Source organism: Enhydra lutris, unplaced genomic scaffold (assembly GCF_002288905.1).
Source record: "Enhydra lutris kenyoni isolate GAN:26980312 unplaced genomic scaffold, ASM228890v2 scaffoldscaffold3, whole genome shotgun sequence".
NCBI classification, from domain to species: Eukaryota; Metazoa; Chordata; class Mammalia; order Carnivora; family Mustelidae; genus Enhydra; species Enhydra lutris.
Genome location: NW_019154087.1, coordinates 10954779 through 10969769, shown reverse-complemented (window position 1 = coordinate 10969769; position 14991 = coordinate 10954779). Strand labels below are relative to the sequence as shown.

The 14991-nt window shown below is 41.3% G+C and overlaps 1 protein-coding gene across 3 annotated transcripts in view; it reads right to left on the bottom strand.

The window, feature by feature from the left end:
• Positions 1-11993, bottom strand: part of LOC111155690 (PR/SET domain 5) — a 222148-nt gene extending 210155 nt beyond the window's left edge. For 2 of the 3 annotated variants that reach the window (XM_022516003.1, XM_022516012.1), the window contains exon 1: positions 11755-11847. In XM_022516003.1, the coding sequence (XP_022371711.1) occupies positions 11755-11847 (93 nt within the window). Of the gene's footprint in view, positions 1-11754 lie in introns of all 3 variants that reach the window. The other variant, XM_022515994.1, reaches the window with a different exon arrangement.
• Between the last annotated feature and the right edge of the window lie 2998 nt (positions 11994-14991).

The following is a 14991-nucleotide window of genomic DNA, read 5'->3' as shown; positions in this document are numbered from 1 at the left end:
TACCAAAAGACTGAGATTATTCCCTGCATATTCTCAGATCACAATGCTTTGAAACTGAAGCTCAATCACAAGGAAAAGTTTGGAAGGAACTCAAACACCTGGAAGCTAAAGACCACCTTGCTTAAGAATGCTTGGATCAACCAGGAGATCAAAGAAGAACTTAATTCATGGAAACCAATGAGAATGAAGACACTTCAGTCCAAAACCTATGGGGTACAGCAAAGGCGGTCCTAAGGGGGAAATACATAGCCATCCAAGCCTCCCTCAAAAAAATTGAAAAATCCAGAATACATCAGCTGTCTCTACACCTTAAAGAACTGGAGAATCAACAACAAATTAAACCAACTCCACACATAAGAAGGGAAATAATCAAGATTAGAACAGAGATCAATGAGGTAGAAACTAGAGATACAGTAGAACGTATCAATGAAACTAGAAGCTGGTTTTTTGAAAGAATCAATAAGATCGATAAACCATTGGCCACACTAATCCAAAAGAAATGAGAGAAAGCTCAAATTAATAAAATTATGAATGAAAAGGGAGAGATCACAACTAACACCAAGGAAGTAGAAACAATCACCAGAAGTTATTATCAACAGTTATATAACAATAAGTTAAGCAACCTAGAAGAAATGGATGCATTCCTGGGAAACTAAAAACACCCAAAATTGAACCAGGAAGAAATTGACAACCTGAATAGACCGATATCTAGTAACAAGATTGAAGCAGTGATCAAAAACCTCCCAAAAAACAAGAGCCCAGGACCTGATGGATTCCCTGGGGAATTCTACCAAACTTTCAAAGAAGAAATAATGCCTATTCTCCTGAAGCTGCTTCAAAAAACTGAAGCGGAAGGAAAACTTCCAGACTCTTTTTATGAAGCCAGCATTACCCTGATCCCCAAACCAGGCAAAGACCACACCAAAAAGGAGAATTTCAGACTAATATCACTGATGAATATGAATGCTAAGATTCTCAACAAGATCCTAGCAAACAGGATCCAACAGCACACTAAAAAGATTATCCATCATGACCAGGTGGGAGTCATCCCTGGGTTACAAGGATGGTTCAACATTCGCAAATCAATCAATGTGATAGAACAAATCAGTAAGAGAAGAGAGAAGAACCACATGGTCCTCTCAATTGATGCAGAAAAAATATTTGACAAAATCCAGCATCCGTTCCTGATTAAAACGCTTCAAAGTATCGGGATATAGGGACATTCCTGAACTTCATAAAATCTATCTATGAAAGACCCACAGCAAATATCATCCTCAAAGGGAAAAAGCTCACAGCCTTTCCGTTGAGATTGGGAACACAACAAGGATGCCCACTCTCACCACTCTTGTTCAACATAGTATTAGAAGTCCTAGCAACAGCAATTAGACAACAAAGAGAAATAAAAGGTTTCCAAATTGGCAATGAAGAAGTCAAACTCTCTCTCTTCGCAAATGACAGGACACTTTATATGGAAAACCCAAAAGACTCCACCCCCAAACTACTAGAACTCATACAGCAATTCAGTAACGTGGCAGGATACAAAGTCAATGTACAGAAATCATTGGCTTCCTTATACACTAACAATGAACATACAGAAAGGGAAATTAGAGAATTGATTCCCTTTACTATAGCACCAAGAACTATAAGATACCTGGGAATAAACCTAACCAAAGAGGTAAAGGATCTGTACTCGAGGAACTACAGAACACTCATGAAAGAAATTGAAGAAGACACAAAAAGATGGAAGACCATTCCATGCTCTTGGATCGGAAGAATAAACATTGTTAAAATGTCTATACTGCCTAGAGCAACCTATACTTTTAATGCCATTCCGATCAAAATTCCACCGGTATTCTTCAAAGAGCTGGAGCAAATAATCCTAAAATTTGTATGGAATCAGAAGAGACCCCGAATCGCTAAGGAAATGTTCAAAAACAAAAATAAAACTGGCAGCATCATGTTACCTGATTTAAAGCTTTACTACAAAGCTGTGATCACCAAGACAGCATGGTACTGGCATAAAAACAAACACACAGACCAGTGGAACAGAGTAGAGAGCCCAGATATGGACCCTCAACTCTATGGTCAAATAATCTTCGACAAAGCAGGAAAAAATATACAGTGGAAAAAAGACAGTCTCTTCAATAAATGGTGCTGGGAAAATTGGACAACTATATGTAGAAGAATGAAACTCAACCATTCTCTTACACCGTACACACAAAGATAAACTCGAAATGGATAAAAGACCTCAACGTGAGACAGGAATCCATCAGAATCCTAGAGGAGAACATACACAGTAACCTCTTCGATATCAGCCACAGCAACTTCTTTCAAGATATGTCTCCAAAGGCAAAGGAAACAAAAGTGAAAATGAACTTTTGGGACTTCATCAAGATCAAAAGCTTCTGCACAGCAAAGGAAACAGTCAACAAAACAAAGAGGCAACCCACGGAATGGGAGAAGATATTTGCAAATGACAGTACAGACAAAAGGCTGATATCCAGGATCTATAAAGAACTTCTCAAACTCAACACACACAAAACAGATAATCATATCAAAAAATGGGCAGAAGATATGAACAGACACTTCTCCAATGAAGACATACAAATGGCTATCAGACACATGAAAAAATGTCCATCATCACTAGCCATTAGGGAGATTCAAATTAAAACCACATTGAGATATCACCTTACACCAGTTAGAATGGCCAAAATTAGCAAGACAGGAAACAACGTGTGTTGGAGAGGATGTGGAGAAAGGGGAACCCTCTTACACTATTGGTGGAAATGCAAGTTGGTGCAGCCACTTTGGAGAACAGTGTGGAGATTCCTTAAGAAATTAAAAATAGAGCTTCCCTATGACCCTGCAATTGCACTACTGGGTATTTACCCCAAAGATACAGATGTAGTGAAAAGAAGGGCCATCTGTGCCCCAATGTTTATAGCAGCAATGGCCACGGTCGCCAAACTGTGGAAAGAACTGAGATGCCCTTCAACGGACAAATGGATAAGGTAGATGTGGTCCATATACACTATGGAGTATTATGCCTCCATCAGAAAGGAAGAATACCCAACTTTTGTAGCAACATGGACGGGACTGGAAGAGATTATGCTGAGTGAAATAAGTCAAGCAGAGAGAGTCAAGTATCATATGGTTTCACTTATTTGTGGAGCATAACAAATAACATGGAAGACATAGGGAGATGGAAAGGAGAAGGGAGTTGAGGTAATTGGAAGGGGAGGTGAACCATGAGAGACTATGGACTCTGAAAAACAATCTGAGGGTTTTGAAGGGGCGGGGGGTGGGAGGTTGGGGGAGCCAGGTGGTGGGTATTAGGGAGGGCACGTATTGCATGGAGCACTGGGTGTGGTGCAAAAACAATGAATTCTGTTATGCTGAAAAGAAATAAAATAAAATAAAATAAAATAAAATCCTTAGACTCATCTTCAATCCTTCCCATTCTGTCTCCCTCACTCATCAGCATATTTTGTCACTACTATCTTCAAAATACCCTCCCAGAACAGGCACTGTCTTGGTCTAAGCCACCATCTTCTCTCAGCCAGATCACTGCAACAGAATCCTAGCAAGTCTTGCAGGTACACACTTGCCCTGTGGCCGGCTATTCTTCAACATAGCAGTCAGAGGGATCCCTGATAAACTCAAGCCAGATCATGTCACTCCTCTGCTCAAAGGCCTGCAGTGGCTCCCTGTTTTCACTCAAAGAAAAGTTGACATCGTCACGATGGCTGAAAGAAAGAAACGTGGCTTAGTATACCTCCCTTCACTAATTCTCTGACCTCCCCCCTAGCACGTGGTCTCTGCTCACTCCCTTCCAGCCTCATTGGCCTCACTGGCATCCTTGTCCACAACAAGCAAAATCCCACCTCAGGGCCTTTGTTCTGGCTGCTGCCTAGAATGCACTTCCCCTAGAAGTCTACTTTCCTCCCATCCTCTAAGTCACTAACCAAACCTCCCTTGCTTAGTGAGGACTCACCGGACCACCTATTCATACTAACATCCCCAAACCCACATACATGCACTCTGCCAAGTCTTCCATACCTGGCTCTACCTTTTCTTTTTTCTGTAGCACTTATCACATTGTAACATAGTATAAAATTCATCTAATATGTTCACTGTTTAGTTTCTGCCTCTTCTCAGTAGAATGCAGGCTCCACAAGAGCCATAATTTCTATTTTGTCCACTACTGTACTCATAATGAACAGTACAGACTTTGATCACAAATAACTGTGTCAAATACGATCTGCATAAATGGAAATTATGGCATACTGAGAGCATAAAATATATTCAGTCATTAAAAATAATAAATTACAGCCTAAGTAGATGATTTGAAGGGACTCCCATAAGATACTATTGAAGGGGAAATGCTCCATGATGAAATCAGTTTACTCTTTTCTCATTTTTGTTCAAAACTCAAAAAATGTCCTCATTTTGTAAAAAAAAAAAAAAATAGTAATTTTTTCAAAGTGTACAAGCGGATGTGTGTCCATATTGTGTTTTATGAGCATGGACAAAGTTTATCAGTATAGAGGAAAAAAAACTTTTTTTCAGTGAGAAGGATATATGGAATGATCTGAGTTCAAATTCTGATTAATCCACTTATTATTGATACAACCTTTCTCAAAATCCGTTCCCTCAACTATAAAACAAGGATAATAATGGCCACTTTGTAGGCTTGTTGTAGGACTTGCATATGAACTGTGGGATGCATTCAGTGACTGTGGGGTCAGTCATTCCCCCTTCTGTCACTAGCAACTAGGCCCGTGCCTAACAACTTCAGATGCTCAATAAATATTTGTTGAAAAAATTAACAGTTGCTATTATTATCACATACAACAAACCAAATACGAAGTTTCTGAGAAAAAAAAAAAAAAACAGTTTAAGTGGATTAGTTACACAGTTTAAAATCTATAATAACACCAGGGAATACAAAGCTGCACTGAGTCACTATCCTAGAGTGTCAGTGTGCAAACAAAAAAAGAGATAGCACATATGGCAGGCATCAATGGTGATGATTTTCCCACTGATTATGTTTCCAGATTAGTTATCATCAGCCACCAGGAAATCTAAGCAAACGTTCATTGGCAGAATTTTAGTCCTAGCATAAAGATCCATTGTTTCTTCACTAGATTCACCTTCCAAGCTGATCAACAAAACACTTTATTCCACAAAATCCAGTCTCTTTATATTAACATTTATGCATGGTGATTTTTCCTTTATGCTTTTACTTATTTTTCTTTACAGGGTACCTCTCTCCCATATGTTTTTCTGGTACCTCTCTCCCATATGTTTTTCTAACTGTACACAACTTGTGCTTTTTTTTTTTTTCCGCTTATTTTCTTTTCATAAACTCAGATTTGAACCTTTCTTTCAGGTATTTTTCACGGGATTTGACCTCACTAAATGTCTTTACTGCAAATCCCTCAAAGAGAAGCAAGGTGTTTGCCTTGATTTGCAAGAGAGGGAGTTGGCATTATGGAAGGCACAGGAGCTTGAGAGGAAGCTGTTAGCTGCAAGGCTCCCTGCAAAGCTTCTCTGGGCTTCGGTGTCATTATTTGTAAAATAAGAATGGATAAATTTAATTACTTCTGAAGTTCTTTTTCTACTTCTATGAATATACTTTTTCCTCCCCCTTATAAGGGAACCACTCATCCAGGTTTTATTGCAAGAATGACAATTTCAAAGATCTTCTCCAGAATCAATACTGAAAAGAGGCAGCAGAATATTCATCAATGTGGCAGATTTGCAATGGGTACTTTTTATCAGGACCAGTATGTGGGGAAGGACCCATTCACTAGCCATCATATAATGTTCCACATAAACTAGGCAAGGAACAATTATACTTTGGAGCCCAGGTTGGATAAAAATGGCTCACCAAAAATGTTTACATTCTCATCCCCAGAATCTGTATGGTACTTTACCTGATAAAAAGAGACTGTGCAGATGTAATTACATTAGGCATCTTGAGATGGGGAGATTACCCTGAATTACCTGGGTCTGCCGATCTAACCACTTGGTCCTTGTAAGAGAAGCAAGAAGCGTCAGAGTCAGAGAAGGAAATATGACCACAAAACCAGAGGTCAGAATGATATGGGGTAAAGGAATGAGCACAGGAACGTGGGCAGCCTCTGGAAAACTGCAGAAGACAAGGAGGTAGACTCCAGAGCCTCCAGGAGGTATCAGCTGTGCCCACTCGTTTTAGATTTATATTTTCCAGAACCATAAGATAATAAACTTGTATTGCTTTAAGCCACGAAATGTGTGATAATTTGTCACAGTAGTAACAGGAAACTCATACCCCTCACTGTTAATAAATTTTGCCCTGAAAAGTAGCTGTGTATAAAATTCCAGGATATCTGGACAAAGTTTGAACTAGGAACCTACATTTGTCCATGAGAAAGGCAAAGTAGAGTGGGACACTGCCCTAGGGTTCATGGGCACAGGATGCCACTTAGGAGCCACTTGGGCAATAAAACACAAGGTTGAGAGGGAATGGGGCCAGGAACAGCACTACCCCAGTGGGGCCAATTCACTAGAGGTGGTGTAGAAATAGGCCTCGGCAATACTCTTTACTGCTTCTTCTGGAACTGGGGGACAAAAAATCTGGGAGAGACATAATTTTATTTCATTTAGACTTAGTTATTTCCTTTTCAGCTTCAGCTTTCCTGCTAGTCTTTGGTTCTTTTTAAAAATACAAACCCAGGGGCGCCTGGGTGGCTCAGTGGGTTAAGGCCTCTGCCTTCGGCTCAGGTCGTAATCCCAGGGTCCTGGGATCAAGCCCCACATCATCGGGCTCTCTGCTCAGAAGGGAGCCTGCTTCCCCCCCACCCCTGCCTGCCTCTCTGCCTACTTGTGATCTCTGTCAAATAAATAAATAAAATCTTTTATAAATAAATAAATAAAAATACAAACCCAGCTCAGCTTGGGCAAGTTAAAGAACTTCTAGATAGAAGGGAAAATAACTACATATCTTATCAGGTAAGGCTTTAAGCCTGCTAGTAAAGAATGAATTGGAAAGGAAAAAAACTTTTAAAGGTCAGCCTAAAGACAAATGCAAAATTTCTGACAAAAAGTAATGATCCAGCAAGTATTTAATCTGCAAAATGGGGATAATAATAAACCTTTGAAGACCACTGTACAATAAAATGAGAAAGCGTATATAAGTACACAGTGAACAGAAAACCCAGACTTCATAAGGGGTGATTGTGTGCGACCCTTTCAGGCTGCCACAGTTTCCAAGACGGTACTTCAGTGGAAATGTTTCAACAACTCCTCTTGTCCGCAACACAGTCTGTCACAAGGGTTACTAGCCCTTAACACACCACTTCTGTTTTACTCCCAACAAGTCTACCTACAAACTGTTCAACTCCCTCCAAATGGATTAAGAGCACAAAATCTGATCAGACTCACAGCAATCAGTAGATCATGGGTCCACCTCTTAGTCTGGTGTCACCCAGGTAATACTGGAGGAGTCACACCAACAGATGTGTGACTTAAAATGCTCAGTAATACAGATATTTTAACAATAATTTGACTGACCCCAAGAAATTCAACCCCTCCATGAAGCCCTCTTTGATTCTCTCTGCATTTTCTGATCACTTTACTGTAATGATGAAGCGGCGGGGGGGGGTAGGTCTCTCCTTCTGAACTTTTGCAGCACCTCTTACCCACAGTTTCATGCCTCATTTGGTTGACTATCATAGCGCCAGTGAGATCGGATGGAAACTATTTCCTTCACTGTCTCCTTGACCAGACTAAAAACTACTCTGATTCAGCAATTCCATTGCCTAATACAATGTCTGGGAGAATCAATCCAGAGAAACAGGCTGAAATTATCGTAATAATCTTCATGATAATTTGCACTTTTTTACTTGTTTACTGCTTATCTCCCTGCACAAGAAAAAAAGCTCCTTGTGGAAGAAGACCATGTCTGTCTTGCTCACCTGTGTACCCTCAGAACCTAGCAAAGTGCCTGCTACATATGAATGGCTAAAGGACTAAGTCTGAGAAGAAAAACCAACTGCCTGCAACAGACCTAAAGGAAAGGAAGACTGGCAGTACTGTATTTCCTGCCTTAATCCTTTCCATAAAATCAGAGAATTTGAGAGCTTGAAGGAACCTGGTGGTTCACCTTTCCACATTTTGGGTTCCAAGCATGTCAACCACCACCACCCACTGATTAATCTCATAAGCCATGAGGGGAAATAAATAATGGTCATGATATAAAAAATGTAATGTCATAAGGTATTTGTTTGCTTAACTTTTTTTGTATGTATATTTCATGTATTACCTTTGAGTAATAATATTAATTTTAATCTGTATAGTACTTTAAAATCTAAAATTCCACATCTTCATTGAAGCATTAAAACTGCTCATGAGGGGCACCTGGGTGGCTCAGTGGGTTAAAGCCTCTGCCTTCGGCTCAGGTCTTGGTCCCAGGGTCCTGGGATTGAGCCCCACATATGGCTCCCTGCTCAGCAGGGAGCCTGCTTCCTCCTCCTCTCTCTCTCTCTGCCTACTTGTAATCTCTGTCAAACCAATAAATAAAATCTTTTTTAAAAAATTATTAAAAAAAAAAAAAACTGTGCTCATGAGATAACACATAAGATACACTTAGAACGGGGTCTGGCACATGGCAGGCAAAAGTGTCCACCCTATCCTCATCATTAGCACCGCAATGTATATAACCATTAAGAAACTCAGGTGTCCTTCTTCTACTCAAGGGCCTTCCAACAGTCTCATCCATTCTTTCTCCAAGGACAGTTCATGGCTTACACAGAAATCGCTACCAAAGGACCTTCTCCTCATCTAACCTCTAATTTTTATAATGGCAAGAAAAGGAAAGGACATCCTTTCCTTTTCACTTTATTGTCACTATGCAGACTTTCTACCAAAAAAAAAAAAAGAAAAAAGAAAAAAAAGAAAGAGAGAGAAAGAAAACACAAGAGAGGCAGCAGGCCTGCAAAAAAGAAAAAAGATAATGGCCAAAGAAAAACCTAGTAGGGCTGAGGTGGAGCCAGGACATTAGGTGATTCTGCTGCAGGGAACCCACTCTAGGAATCACTGCAAAAAAGGGGGGAGGACATGGATGAAAAAAAGGATTAAGGGGTCCCGTTGTTAAGGACATCTCAAATGGACCTGATCAATATAGTGAGAGTGGAGTATCTAGAAAGATCAGTACCAGTCCGGATTAGATTCCCTGAATTTGAAATCAATAGATGACTTGCATTGCAATTATTTTTTTTTTTAAATAGAAATGTTATATGAGATTATGTGTTAAAATGTGACACAAATTTGTAAATTCCAATGTGTGTGTATATATATATATGTAAAACGTGATATATTCCAAAATTATTTAGAATAGAAAATATGAAAACTTTAAAGTAAGGTCTTTAATTTAACTGCTGAAATACTGTCTTCTCAGGCCCCTTGATCCTTGATTTATGGCCAGTAGGCCTATTAAAGGTAACTTGGAAAATATTTAAGAATCAAGAAACTACATGCAAACAGGTAAGGGATGCATGTCCATTTAGCTTCAGGCTGACCACTAAGGTAAAATCTATTCCTCAGCTTCAGCGTGGACCTTGGCCTTTGGAAGGCAAAGGAGCTAAAGCCTAACTCCAGGTCCTTTCTGGCATCAATGAACCTGTCCATGATCAATAACCTTATGACTGAATATCCTGTTGTCATAACTAAATTATGTCACTACTAGTGTGTCATCTGAATTCAATGCAAACATCTACATATTCATCTTAAATATAAGTAAGCATTCTGGATTAAAATCTCTATGTGTTCTATAAGTTGAAGTTACAAGAGCCAGGAAAAGATAAGTGTCTATTTAGTACTGCAATAATAAAACAGAATAATATATGGTGATTTTGGAAGCAGTTCATTCTATACCCAAAATAATTTTAAAACTTCCAAATAATCAAGTACATGGAAAAATTAGTTGAATTCATAAACGTATCAAAAGAAAGTACATTGGCCAGCTGTTTCTAAAAAACTTGACAGTAATATAAGACAAAAACTAGGGATTATGTAATAATTCTAATAGCTGTATAACTTTTTAATTATAACTATTAATAACAATAAATAAAATAAGAACTGTGTTTAAGAACTGTGTTTGCTTTTTAAGTAGTACACTTAGACCTGAGACCTTCAAGAAAACCCATCTGGGAGTTTTCATATTCTGTGAGAAAAGATTAAAAGCAGAATTTCAACTTCTACTTTGAAAGAATGTTGACTTTGACATTTTCTTCTTTGGCAAAAACACCTATTCATAGGTTTATCTCAAATTCAGATAAAGTGTTTATTCCTGGTTTTCACCTTTGAGCATTCGTCCAAACTCCCATTTAAAAGATAAATATGGGGTTTGTTTTTTCCACTCTTATCCTACGAGATACTTATAGGTCATGTTGTCAAGGAAGTCCCACAGCACCTGTTGATCTTCCTCCCCCTGCTCTTCAGGTGAGGGGGTGGACGGAGATTTATACCCAGAAGAAAGGCATCCTAGTGTCTCTGAATGTATTCTGTGAACCTCTTGCTAGCATACCTTTCCTAAACAAGCCTGCTCTTGCCGCCAAACTTCCATTTTTCAAAATCCCTGTTGTGGGGAGAGGGCGGGAGAGGGCCCAAGGAGGGAGTACCCGACAGGGATAGATCTTAAAAGAACATGAGCTTTGGAACCAGAAGCCATAGATTTGAAGCCTAACTCACTAACTCGGCAGGATATTCAACCTTGCAGTACTTCTGTTTTTTCATCTCTTACACGAGGATTACTGTTCTCAAGGGAGTTGCAGGGGTGACGTTACTTAATGTAGGTCAAGTTCCAAGTACTGACCTTGGCCCAAAGTATCTGCTCAATAAATGGTGGCTCTCACTACCCTGAGTATTTCACCACTGCCTTCGTGGTTCCAAATTTTACATATTCTGTGACGCAGCTGTAACACAGGTCTCATCAACTCCAAAGGTCTGGAATTTTCCAGCAATCTCTCCTCCTAGGCCTTTGCTTTCAACATCCAACATTTCCTGACCGTTTTCGTATTTACAGTGCAATGTGCCTGCCTTGCTCATTTGCCGCTAAATTTCTGGAAGGAGCGATCTAGCAAGAGAAAATCCTAAGGCAGAGAAAAAAAGATGAGAGAGTCTAAGATTGTCTCGTTGGCACCTCCCAGAATCCACAAAACACATTCTGAAAGGAGGAAAAGCAGTTCTGCATGCCTGAGATCCTAAGGCCTGTGCAGAACTGCGCTCCGGGTGCCGCCTCCAATCCCTACAGGGAGTGCGGGGTGCTTCTGGCCACATTTCCTCATCCTAAAGGAAGAAAAGCGGCGACGGGGCTGTGTGCGCGCCTAGGAAGACACACGCCCACGCGCGGCTCCGCCAACGCAAAGACGCAGCTCCCTCCCAGAACCGAGGAAGAGGGAGGCTCCATCCGGACTCACTTCCTGCAGGGGAAAGGAAAGACATCTTGCCGCAGGGCGGCCCGCGACAGTTCCGCCCCCGAACCAGCCGGCAGCGGAGCGCGCCCCGCAGGCACTTACGTGGCGCAGCCCGCTCGGGAGGCGCGAGCAGGCAAAGGCCGCCCCGCCAGCCCAGGCCTCCCCGCGGGACCCCCGGCCAACCCCGGCTATAGGCGGCGCCCGCGGAGCCCCCGGCCCGGCGGAGGGGCGACCCCAGGAGGCGCACAGAGCGCGGCAGGAGCAGGGGCGCGCAGGCTGCCACCGGGTCACCCACCTTTCTCACTCTGCGGGCCGTGTAGAGCCCCATCCCGTCCTGAACCCGGGAGGACTTCAGGGAGAACCTGTCCGGCACGTACATGCCCAGCATTTTCCCGGACGCGGCCGCCGCCGCCTCCGCCTCGCTCAGCACCAGCTCCCTGCGCCCGGGCGGCGACACATCGAAATTTGGGGTGCTGGGTGGAGGGGAGAGGCCGGCGGGAAAGGAGGAAATGGAGTTTTCCTCCCAGAATCCCCACCTCCCCCGGCGATTCCAGGATCCCCCGCGGCTCAGCCCCTCCTAGTCCCGGGTCTGGCTCAACCCGGAGCCGCGGCGGCCGCTGCTGCCATTGCTGCCGCGGGGGCGCGGGGGGCGCGGGCCGGGGCGCTGCGGGCGCAGAGACGCCGCGCGCTGATTGGCCCGAAGTTGGCGGCTCGGACCCGCGCCGGGCGCGGTGCCGGGAGCGGAGCTGACCTCGGGGCCTCAAACCTAGAGGCCGGCTAGAGGAGAGGACCAGCCTGCTCCCGGTACCCCGCGCGGCAGCTTACGGACCCGCCCTAGTCCCGTTTAGGGTTTTGGCCCGCTAAACTAGCAGTATTTCTAGGCGGGAAATTTTAGTCTTTTTAGATGCAAAACGAAATGGGCCGTGACACAGCTGGGGGCATCCTCCAAAACAATCTTATGGAATTCCAGACTCTGAAAGTATTTTTACTGCCCCGCCACTGAAAGCCAACCCTGAGATCTCGGAACTTTGGGTGCTTCTCACATCTAAGTTATGCGTCTTTTTTTTTTTTTTTTTTAAACAATGCTTGTTTCAGGGATTTGAATTCATAGAGGATCAGTGAAGGGGGGGTGTACACAGTCTGCAACTAATCCGTTTTAATTCAAAATTTGTGGCGAACAATTTATTATTTAAATCCAGCAGAAACTAGTTTTTGGATGGTGCTGTAATTCAGGGAAAGTTCTTACAGTTCCCAAGATAACACCATTTCTGAGTTCTCTTTTGCTTGGAAATCACCAGACCTGTCATAGATCACCAGACATAAGCAAGAGAGGTGGGGGAGTTGGGAGGGAACGCCTGAACAATAGAATCTTGTATCACAGCAATGAAACAACAGAAGTCTTGTTTTAGTCGTTTTAATAAAGTTTGGTACTGCTCAGAAGAAATTTTAAAAGGCTGTTTTCTCCTTTAAGACAAGCTAGGAGCTTTCTATTCATGTCTCCTGATATTCTTGATAATTTTCTACTCTGAGGTCTTTTGGAATTCATTTGATGGCCCTATAAACATTTGATGTTCTTTATAAACCATTAAAAATAGTAATTCTGACAACATTAAAGACCACACTGTTAAAAAATATAATTCAACTAAATAAATTTTAAAGATTTTATTGGTTGCATTCAACAATCCATAAATGGGGCAGCATGCAATCTGGCAAAGAGAAAAGAGCATTGAGGAGCTGTACTAAATGAAAGACTTTGGGGCAGAAAAAAGCAAAAACAAGGAAATTATACTCGACAAAAAAGCAGATTGGCTGTTGAAGGTTACTTTCTTTTAGGGGATGGCAGGTATCCATCTGGCAGATTACCTGTCTAGTTCTTATCAGGCAACTCTGATTGACTGGTTTAAAATTACATTTCTATAAGAGCCAAAAGTAATTAAGTTGAATCTCAGTTTGGTAACATGGAGCTTAGCATAAGTGACTCCATTTTGAGCCTGTTGTCTTGCTTTCAGCAACACACACACACATCATGGAAATGATTTCTATTTCTTGACTTAGAAAAGCCTTGGGATGAAAATAGCTCCTCATTTCTTAAGTAGAAGAATTGTATTAAAATCACATAATAACAATATTTGGAGATTTCAAAGAATAGAATAAATTATTCTCTTTTTGGAAAATGTAAGGGCAGCTTTGTCAGGGGTGACAAGACGATGCCTTAATTATTCCTGGAGTTTCCATTGCTTTAAACCCATCACTGAAAATACTATCTAACCTTCTATAGGGAGGAAATGAATCAATAAATACAGTTTGGGGGACCTGGGTGGCTCAGGCAGTTAAGCATCAGACTCTTAGTTTCAGCTCAGGTTGTAATCTCATGGTCTTGAAATCAAGCCTGTTGTTGGGCTCCGTACTCAGCGTGGAGTCTGCTTATCCCTTTGCTGCTCCCCTGCTCACATGCATGCACACAGTGTCTCTCTCTAAAATAAATAAATACAATCTTCTAAGTAGTAAATACAGCTCATTTGAATGGAATTCCATTCAATCATAACATCTATGTAATACGTACTATGTAATTCTACATAATGTAATAGGTGTTTAGCAAATATTTCTTAATTAAAAGTCAATTCTAAGGCTAATCTGAGATTTTCAAACCAGTGAATGAATGATATGCCTAAATTTCACTAGTGCCCCCAAAGAATCTGGACTAAATCGGTTTTCCGGGGGTCCTTTAAGCCAGTGCTATACCCAAGCCAGACCAGGTCCCCTGAGTGCAGATAGAACCAGATCACAATCCAGAGGGTGGCCATGGCGTTTACCCCAGAGCACTCAGTCCTTTGTCAGACACAGCCTTTCAGTTCTGGCCCTGAAGCAACACTGGCTTTTCAGTCAAATGCTCTGCCATGTCTGTTTGGGCACAAAAGTTTCCACAGCTTTTGATTTTTCGAAAAGAAATGTTTTCTGGTTTTGGTCTGACACAACCCTCATTCACTGATGACCCTTGTTTGGCATATCTCCCTTTTTGTTGCATGTTATGTTTCTGGGGAGCAAAGTTGTCAGCTTGAGAATGCTCATCTTTCTGAATGTACATATCTTTATTAATAAATAGTAAAAAAAAAAAAAAAGTTTGTAAAGATAAGTCTGAAAGTAATAAAATGAGAAACTTTCCAGATCTTTTATGAATCTCTGTCAGGGGTTTTGTTACAACTGGCACAAATAGTAGATTTCATCAAAGACTACAATGTTCTTTTTACCTATATGATGGGAATGTTCAGAAGATCTGCCTAAAAGATGGAAAACAGTAATAAAAAGCTCTTAATAATAATCCCTATTACAACACATAAAAAAGGATACACGTTTGCCAAATCAAAATGCATAATACTGACCGGAAATTTGATTTTGAAGCCTGTAAGACAGTAGTCGTACAATGAGTCACTTCTTAGAACTTTAAAAGCTAGAAAGTGACCTTTCAATATTATCTTTGAAAAACGGGAAATTAAAAGTCTGCTTTATATCATGAGTTTAAATCCAGTCTTTA